The sequence below is a fragment of the Engraulis encrasicolus genome, chromosome 8 (assembly GCF_034702125.1).
Source record: "Engraulis encrasicolus isolate BLACKSEA-1 chromosome 8, IST_EnEncr_1.0, whole genome shotgun sequence".
In the NCBI taxonomy this organism is placed as follows: Eukaryota; Metazoa; Chordata; class Actinopteri; order Clupeiformes; family Engraulidae; genus Engraulis; species Engraulis encrasicolus.
Genome location: NC_085864.1, coordinates 25,696,293 through 25,705,688, shown reverse-complemented (window position 1 = coordinate 25,705,688; position 9,396 = coordinate 25,696,293). Strand labels below are relative to the sequence as shown.

General features: G+C 48.0%; 1 protein-coding gene across 1 annotated transcript in view; it reads right to left on the bottom strand.

Annotated features, from left to right (window-relative positions):
- Nucleotides 1-218: 218 nt before the first annotated feature.
- tiparp (TCDD-inducible poly(ADP-ribose) polymerase) overlaps nt 219-9,396 on the bottom strand; it is a 32,855-nt gene continuing 23,677 nt past the window's right edge. The window contains exons 5-6 of the mRNA XM_063205315.1: nt 7,214-7,483; nt 219-2,874 (exon numbers count right to left, since the gene is read on the bottom strand). Of these exons, the coding sequence (XP_063061385.1) occupies nt 2,427-2,874; nt 7,214-7,483 (718 nt within the window). The 3' untranslated portion in view covers nt 219-2,426. The remainder of the gene's footprint in view (nt 2,875-7,213; nt 7,484-9,396) is intronic.

The window sequence follows — 9,396 nt, the reverse complement described above, 5'->3', positions numbered from 1 at the left end:
AAGTGATGTAACTCCGGAACCACATGTACATGTAAAAAAGTCACCCCCTCATTCAAACACACACACACACACACACACACACACACACACACACACACACACACACACACACACACACACACACACACACACACACACACACACACACACACACACCTTACTATTTAAACATCACCACGAGACCACGTTCAGAAAATTCTCTTTACATCTTTATTTATTCAATGTAACATTAACTAACATAAATAAACATTTTATTTATGAACAAAAGGCACACAGTTTGAAATATAAACAAAGAAGAACATATATACAATTTCGCTCACAAAATGTGGAAAGCGGTTATGTGGACAATGGGATGAATGAAAAAAGAGAGGTAAGTCTTTCTTTCTTTTCTTTCTTTCTTTCTTTTGCTTTTGAGGAAAAAAAAAACTTCACGGTCACAACAGGGCCCAAGTCCTAAACTAGGACAAGCCACCAAAAAGGGTTTCAAAATGTCTGCTGCACTCATGTCAGCTCATACACATTTCTCGTACACGCACACACACACACATACAAACACACGTACGTACACACAACCACCACGTGCACACACAGTCCTGGTCACTTACAAGACACATTATTTTGCACACAACCTATAGCCGCTGCTTAACAGCTGCCTATCCAACACAATTATGCCTTCGCATGAATGGGGTGGGTGTTCAACATTCATACATACATACATACATACATACATACATACATACATACATACATACATACATACATACATACATACATACATACATACATACATACATACATACATACATACTTTCAACACGTTCAATCATTCAAGTGTGTTTTTAACCAATATTTCAAGCCTACAGACAAGCCAAACTAGCTACCAGAACAACATCAGGTCATGCAGACAGTTTTCTACGGAGAAATACAACTGCCATACTAGATTTGATGTGCACTCAGCTTATACTCAATTCCCCTGCTCTGGAAAGAGGAGAAAATAACTTACACTCACAGCGTCTAAGGACTAGACCAAGCTCAGAGTCTAACACAACAACACAGCTGACAATTTGACAACTGAAGCCGCTGGGTAGCACCGCTAAACTACGTAGCTGTTGTGAAATAGCTCAGGTTAGCTTAGCCTAGCCAAATTCTGGCTTCTCTATGTTTAAAATATTTACAAGCTGTCCCAGACTGTTCTGTGCTCCACTGGCCTTCCAGCTATGGAGTTATCTGATATGATTTTCAGACGAGATTTGAGCCAGTGCACCTTTGTACACTGTGCGCTAATAGCATGCCATTCTAAGTTAACGTGTCTATGGAGTGGCACCAAATAGGTGAATCACAAGTCATTGTTTGTTTACATCATTTTACGTTTTGCAGTCAAGTATGAGAAAAAGCTAATCGATCATAAGGCAATGCACACGTTCCACTTTTCTTTTCTTCCACTTTTTTTTGGTTGGCAAACGTCACTTTTGTTCATTCACATTATCGTGTAGCTGCAATGTCACTAAAGCGTACATCCCTGACCCTTGCCAAGCATAATTTAAGTGATCGAGGGCATTAAAAATGCATAAAATGATTGACTAACTGGTACAAAGAGCCAGGCGACTGTGTACTGCACCACTTTGAGAGGTACCATACTTCATGAGTCCACTACTACTTGCTTTTGATAAATCTAGTATGATTTTGGGTATTACTCTGTTGTTGTTGTTTGGTCTCACTACAAGATTTAAGGTAGGCACAGTATTCCATAGACACATAGGCACAATATGTTAGTAAGCGGAAATACCTGTGAGCAGCTTCTAATCTGTACAGCCATTGACTTAGGCTATTGGTCAAACACTGTCCCACACAGCACCCTGTTTCTGTAACAAGAGCAGGGAGGCTGTGAAGAGATGGTTGTTACACACACACACACACACACACACACACACACACACACACACACACACACACACACACACACACACACACACACACACACACACACACACACTCACCCACCCACACACACAGACACATACTGTACACACACCCACACCCACACACCCTCCTCCGATTGGTGAAATTAAGAAAAGAGTGTAAGTAGGGCATGAAGCTTTTGGGGATGTTTTCTCTGTTTTCGTCATCCCCTCAGTCCGCTCAGTCCTCTGCTGCAGTCCCGTCCAGACAAGTCAAGTACCCTTGGGGGGACTCTCCCTCCACCCCCCCTCCTACTCCACCACCACTACCACCACCACGGTCCTCTGCATGCCTCCAGCAATGAGAGGCAGACAGGTAGGCAGGCAGGCAGGCAGGCAGGCAGGCAGGCAGTCAGGCATGTAGGCAGGCAAGGCAAGGCAAGGCAAAGGCAGGCTTGCTTGCTTTGTTTTCTTTTTCTGTCTTTTAAAGCAATGTTAGTGGAGGAGGTGGATGGTCGGTGGTCCTCCTCAGATGGCCACGGTGTTGGACACCTCCTCGTACTGGATGATGAAGTACGGGTAGCTCTGGTCGTCGTTGAAGATGACGAAGATCTGCGGGTCCATCCAGTTGTCGACGCACGAGTCGAAGAGGTCGCTGGAGGGGTCGCGGGGGTTGAGCGGCGGCGGCCGGCGCATGGAGGGGTTGCCCACGGTGAAGGTGCCCGTCAGCACCTTGGCCAGGAACATGTAGTGCTTGCCCTTGGGCGAGCGCTTGGCGAAGTTGTGCGAGTAGACGGCCTTGCGGGCGAAGTAGCTGCCCTGGCCGAACATGGTGGCGTGCTTGCCGCAGACGCGTGGATCGAAGTTGTGCTTGCAGATGCCCTCCACCACGTCGGCCGAGGTGCCGTGGAACAGGTGGCGCTCGTTCAGCATGCGGTCCACCTCCGACATGCGCCGGGACATGTACTCCTTCTTCCTGTTAAAAAGAACAAGAGGGGAACACACAAAAAAACAGGAAGTGTTAGTTCGACTGACGCAGCTCTCTTCTTTCAAATAATTACAACCAGAGCTCTAAATTAACACCAGCCAACGGGCCAAATGCTGGTGAAAATTCAGTTTGGCTGGTAAAAATAAAGCTTACAGCCACTTTCACTCATTAATGAGTGTGTGTTTGGCTAGTAAGATTAACATTTATTAGCCATTTTGACTGGTGATGAAAAAAGATAATTCAGAGCCATGATTACAACAATACATTTTCATGGAGACCTTTTAAGATTCAGAGATGCTACCCACAGTGCCTGCCCCATTATTATGTTGAGTGCTCAATTCACTAATGCATACCTCTCAACTGAATTAAGTAAATACAATTAGATTTGGATCATTACGAGATGAAGCAATGAGAAAATGTAATAGTGGACAATAGACAATGCTCAGCTCTGTCCCCACACATTCAAGAAAATCACCATCTCCGTTGTCTAATATTGAATACTTAAACACCTCATTAACATACAAATATATCAGTAAAAAATGTTTCCACAAGCACCAGGCAGCAAGATGCTTCTCTAGCAAGTGTCGGGCATTAAAATAGTCCAATGAATGACACAAACAGCCCTGAGTCTGTCCGTCCGTACAAGTGAAAGCCTTCAGAACAGAAAAGGAAGAAGACGAGTCCGGAACATTCTGTCATCCTGCTAGCTAGCTGTGCTGTTCTACAATGTGCCATGACAGGCCGTGATGTGCCTTCCCCACGGGTGCTCTCAAAAGAGGAAGAGGAACACAGGCAGCACAGGCACTCTGGGAGACAGAGAGGCTGTGTGTGTGTGTGTGTGTGTGTGTGTGTGTGTGTGTGTGTGTGTGTGTGTGTGTGTGTGTGTGTGTGTGTGTGTGTGTGTGTGTGTGTGTGTGTGTGTGTGTGTGTGTGTGTGTGTGCGCGCGCACGCGTGTGCATCCATGCCTTATGTGTGTCTTCTGAGTGTCAGTGTGTGTGTGTGTGTGTGTGTGTGTGTGTGTGTGTGTGTGTGTGTGTGTGTGTGTGTGTGTGTGTGTGTGTGTGTGTGTGTGTGTGTGTGTGTGTGTGTGAATATGTGCGTGTTTGAATGTGTGTGTGCTTGTCTTGTGTACTGTATGTGTGCTGGCTGATCGGGAGATATGAATCAGCATTACTTCTGGTCTAATGGCTGGAAGGGAAGCGAGAGGAGAGGGAAGGGAAGAGGCCTGTATGGCACCAGAGTCTGTGGTCATCCCCTGGCAGCCATGACCTCCCTTGACCCACTCAACCCTCACCCATCGCACACACACGCTCTCTCTCTCTCGCTCTCGCTCTCTCTCTCTCTCTCTCTCTCTCTCTCTCTCTCTCTCTCTCTCTTCTCTCTCTCTCTCTCTCTCTCTCTCTCTCTCTCTCTCTCTCACACACACACACACACACACACACACACTCTCATCATCTCTCTCTCTCTCTCTCTCTCTCTTTCCACATCTATGTCTCTCTCTCACACACACAGACACACACAGACACTCTCTCTCTCACGCACACACACACACACACACACACACACACACACACACACACACACACACACACACACTCTCTCTCTCTCTCTCTCTCTCTCTTTCTCTCTAACACACACACACACACACACACACACACACACACACACATATTCTCTCTCTCTCACACACACACACACACACACACACACACACACACACACACACACACACACACACACACACACACACACACACACACATGTTGAGAGAGAAAGAGAGTTCCTGTCAGCACAGAGTCAGCCATTGCTACTGGGCTGGCGTCAGCTCTCCTTGTCTTCCTCTATCTATCTCTTCTCTTCCTCCTCCTGTCTCCTCTCTTCTCTTCTCTTCTCTTCTCGGCGTAACTCGACGCCCTGGCCCTGTCAGCCAAGTGCCCCGTCTTCTAGTCTTGTCTTCCTTTCTATTATCTCAAACACACACAGACGCACACGCGCGCAAACAATACTTTCACACACACACACACACACACACACACACACACACACACACAATACGTTGGTTCACACAAACGTGTGAGCACTCGCACACACACACACACGCAGACACACACGCAGACACACACGCAGACACACACACACACACACACTGTTTTTCTGAGTCCCTTGGGCTGCGTTCAACTCTCTCTGGTGGCCCTTGAGCTATGTCTGAGTTGGGAACACTTATACGGCTCTGTTTTTCTCTTCTCCTGTTCTCCCTTTCTCTTTTTTTTCCTCCTCCCACTCCCACTCTCTCTCTCTCTCACTTTCTCTCTCTCTCCCCTCTCTAATTTCTCCCTCAATCTATCTCTCCGGCTGCCAAGAAGTCAGGCTGCACTGCGAAGCAAGCGAGCAAGCAAGCAAGCTGTGGCAGGTAGCGAGATATTAAACAGTGCAATCTCAAATCTCCCCGAGTCCCAGCGAGGCAGCCTCTCAGCAGACACAGAAGCGGTATGTACACACACACACACTGCACCACACACACACTTCACACACAAATGCAGACACAGAGTCACACGGACACCTCACACACACCACACACATACTGTACACATACACACACACACACACACACACACACACACACACTGCACCACACACAGACACATACACATGCAGACACAGACTCACAGGGACAACGCACTCGCACCACACACATACTGTACACACACACACACACACAGACCCACACACACACACACACACAATCGGTGTGACTGAATGGTTGAGTGAGTCATCTCTATGCCCACTGCTCTCTCAGCCCTGACTCATCACCTCTCGTCGTCTAACCTCCTTCCCCCTCCTCAGCTGGGAGGAAGAAAGGCGTTGCCATGGCGCCTTTAAAGCAACAACAACAACAAAAACAACATCAACGGCAAAACAACAACAAAGCTGCCACTGCCGCCACACGTCGTCGTCGACCTCTGACTCCTGCCGTCTACCCTTGTTTCCTGTGCCTGTCGTGTGTTCCACATCTTTGCTTTGCGTCACTCGCTCACTCACTCTGTCGTTATCACCACAAACGGCAGGGTTTACCACCCCACAAGATAATACGTGCACTTTGCACACACACACACACATGCATTTTATGCACCTTCACACGCATAGAGGCGCATACACCCCAGCACACATACGCATCCACACAGACACACACACACACAAAAACACCTGTTGTGCCGTTACATTATGTGTGTGTGTGGGGGTACAGACCGTTGTGGTGGTGACACACTAGCACAAAGTGTACCAAGTAGCAGAACAAAACAAAACAAAAAACCTCAGCCCAATGACAGCAGCAGAGGCTAAAAGCCAAAAGCTAAGCTAAAAGATAACTCATACTGTACAAAGGCTGCTGGCAGCAGCACCCAGCACCCCTAGCAGAAGCAGCTGCCGCTGCAGAACAAACAGTGTCATCAATACCCCTATTGTCTCTTTGCCATAACAGCAAGCACGTGAGGTGACTGCTGCCACCCCTGCCGCCTGTGGCCCTCTTCTGGGTTTTAAGCGACTAACGTCTTCCTCTTCGGTCCGGAACCTCGAACCTGCAGCAACCTCCTCATAGCAACAGTATGGGCGAAACAAGTGTAGAGTAGAGTAACTTCCCAGCAACCTCCTCACAGCAACACCATGTGAGACAGGCCGACGTACTAACAAGCGAGGTACTGTAACAGTCTCATAGCAACTGTGTGGGAATAACAAGTGAGCTAATAGCTAATAGCTAAGTGGTCATATCAGTTGTCATTGGCAAATCTTTATTAGATGCCGGGGAGAAGATTTACTCATGTCCCCCATTGAGTCATGTAAGCTGGTTATCTGATGGCATCGTCGGTGTTTGTCTGTGTTGAATGGGGCTGTGTTGTGTGTGTGTGTGTGTGTGTGTGTGTGTGTGTGTGTGTGTGTGTGTGTGTGTGTGTGTGGTGAACTCAAAAGAAAACACAACGTGTTCGGGACATGCTGAAACGTAACATTAGCCAAGTATTTACTCTTGTAGGACAGCTGTGTGTGTGTGTGTCTGTGTGTATGTGTGTGTGTGTGTGTGTGTGTGTGTGTGTGTGTGTGTGTGTGTGTGTGTGTGTGTGTGTGTGTGTGTGTGTGTGTGTGTGTGTGTGTAAACTGTGTTCAGTGTCTGTGTGCTCACCTCTTGTACTTCTCCCAGAGGAAAGGGTTCTGCAAGCGCATGATCTTGGAGAGAGAGGGTTTGTGTGCGTGCGTGCGTGCCTGTGTGTGTGTGTGTGTGTGCACTGTCTGCATGTGTGTGTGTGGGGGGGTTTATGTGTGTGTGTGTGTGCTCACCTCTTGTACTTCTCCCAGAGGAAAGGGTTCTGCACGCGCATGATCTTGGTGATGCGGAAGCGCGTCTCGGAGACGGTCTTGTGGAAGAGGCTGTAGACGGTGCGGTAGCTGCGGTCCTCGCGCGACACGGGCACCTGTAAGAAGTCCAGACTGGCGTTCATGGGCAGCCACGTCTCGGGGAACACCTTGGGCGGCGCCACGGAGGTGGGGGACAACGGCAGGGGCGTCGTCAAGGAGGAGGACTCCAGCGACGACAGGCCACTGAGCGTCCTGCAAGCAGAGGGACAAGCAAGAGGTGTTTTTTTAATGATCAACATTTTTATTTATTAACCCCATAAGACACATAAATTAACTGGAATGGCAATGACCAAGTCTTAATGTATTACTAAAGTCCCTGTGCACTGTCAATGTGGGTTTTGTTGTTATCAGAATGACAATGACCAAGTCATAATGAATTAGGCTACTAAAGTGTGTAATGTTGTGTAGTGTAGTGCTATGGTAGTGTAGTGCTATGGCGGCATAACAGATAACATTATTAGGCTGTGGGCATTATCTCTGAAGTTGTGCGTGACATTGGCTAGTTAGATGACACAGGAGGGAGGGGGGAACAGAAACTTCTATCTTTGACAAAATGTGGTGGTGCACGTCATTTCCAATTTCATTCTTTTATAGTTTTTTTTGTTCTCTGTACAACATCGCACATGACAAACTGCTGATCAGTATTTGTCAATGATGACCTTAGTCTATTGGTCACAAACAATCAATGAAACCCATTGCTTTATCAGAAACCCTACAGCAATACTCTGAACATCACTGCACAGCCAGTGTCCGTCCGCGGCAACTGACATTGTCAAAGTCGGAAGTGCCTTGAAGCTTGTTGAAGCCGGTGTGCAGAGCTTTTAATATATCCATTTTGAAGTGTCTCCAAAGTGGAGTCCCAGTTTGTCAGACAGTCAGTGCCCATCTAATGAGGTCTACTTTGTGTAAAAAACACACTGGAGAGAGCTGCTTAATTCCAACACTATAACCTTCCTGTCAGAACAAGCCTCTAGTCAGACAGAGGTCACAGGGTGGGAATCATTTAGTACACAGACGGATAGCTCTGCCTGCCGCCGTTGCAAGTCACCTGTGTCTGTCCTGTGTGTGTGTGTGTGTGTATGTGTGTGTGTGTGTGTGTGTGTGAATGAAAGAGAGAGAGAGAGAGAGAGAGAGAGAGAGAGAGAGAGAGAGAGAGAGAGAGAGAGAGAGAGAGAGAGAGAGAGAGAGAGAGAGAGAGAGAGAGAGAGAGTGTGTGTGAGATTGTGTGAGTGTCCTTTAAATGCGGTCGCCCAGTTGGCAGGTGCCCTGGTGCCATCTGGCACTAGTCTCAACTACTCGCCTCTTCCTCTCCTCCACCTCTCGTCACCCCTCTCTCTTCTCTTTTCCTCCTCTCTCCCCTCTCTCCTGGCCTCATTTCTCTCACACTGTTTCTCCTCAAGGTGACGAGGTGACAACTAGCAGTCTGCGCACAGCTCTCTCACACACACAGACACACACACACACACACACACACACACACACACACACACACACACACACACACACACACACACACACACACACACACACACACACACACACACACACACACACACACACACACACACACACACACACACACACACACACACACACACACACACACACACACACACACACACACACACACACACAGGAATGCAATCCCCTGCCTGAGCAGCACATGAAAGCCATGCGCCCCAGACACACAAAAAGAAACGGTAGCATAACAGAACATAGACGAGAGCTTTGTCAAACCAAAAGCAGAGATACAAAAGGATGACAAAAGTGGAAGCAGAGGCAGGTAGGGTACGAGGCACGGCGGAGACATTGATGCTGCTGAACACAGGCGAGGGTGAGGCAGGCAGGGCGTTTTTTTTTCGACTGAAGCACAGCTGGTGTGTTTGTGTTTGCAGCGCGTCGGAGACAAATGATTTATTTGACTGAGCCAGTCAACGGGGGCCCGGGTCTGTTCTGCACACAGACACACACCCAGACACACACACACACACACACACATACAGACACACGCACACTCTCACGGAGCACAACTAACAGCTTCCAGCCCCGCGCAGCCAGGACAGGCATTTCCCCTGTCGGACAGACATCCAGCTCAAAGGTGGAAG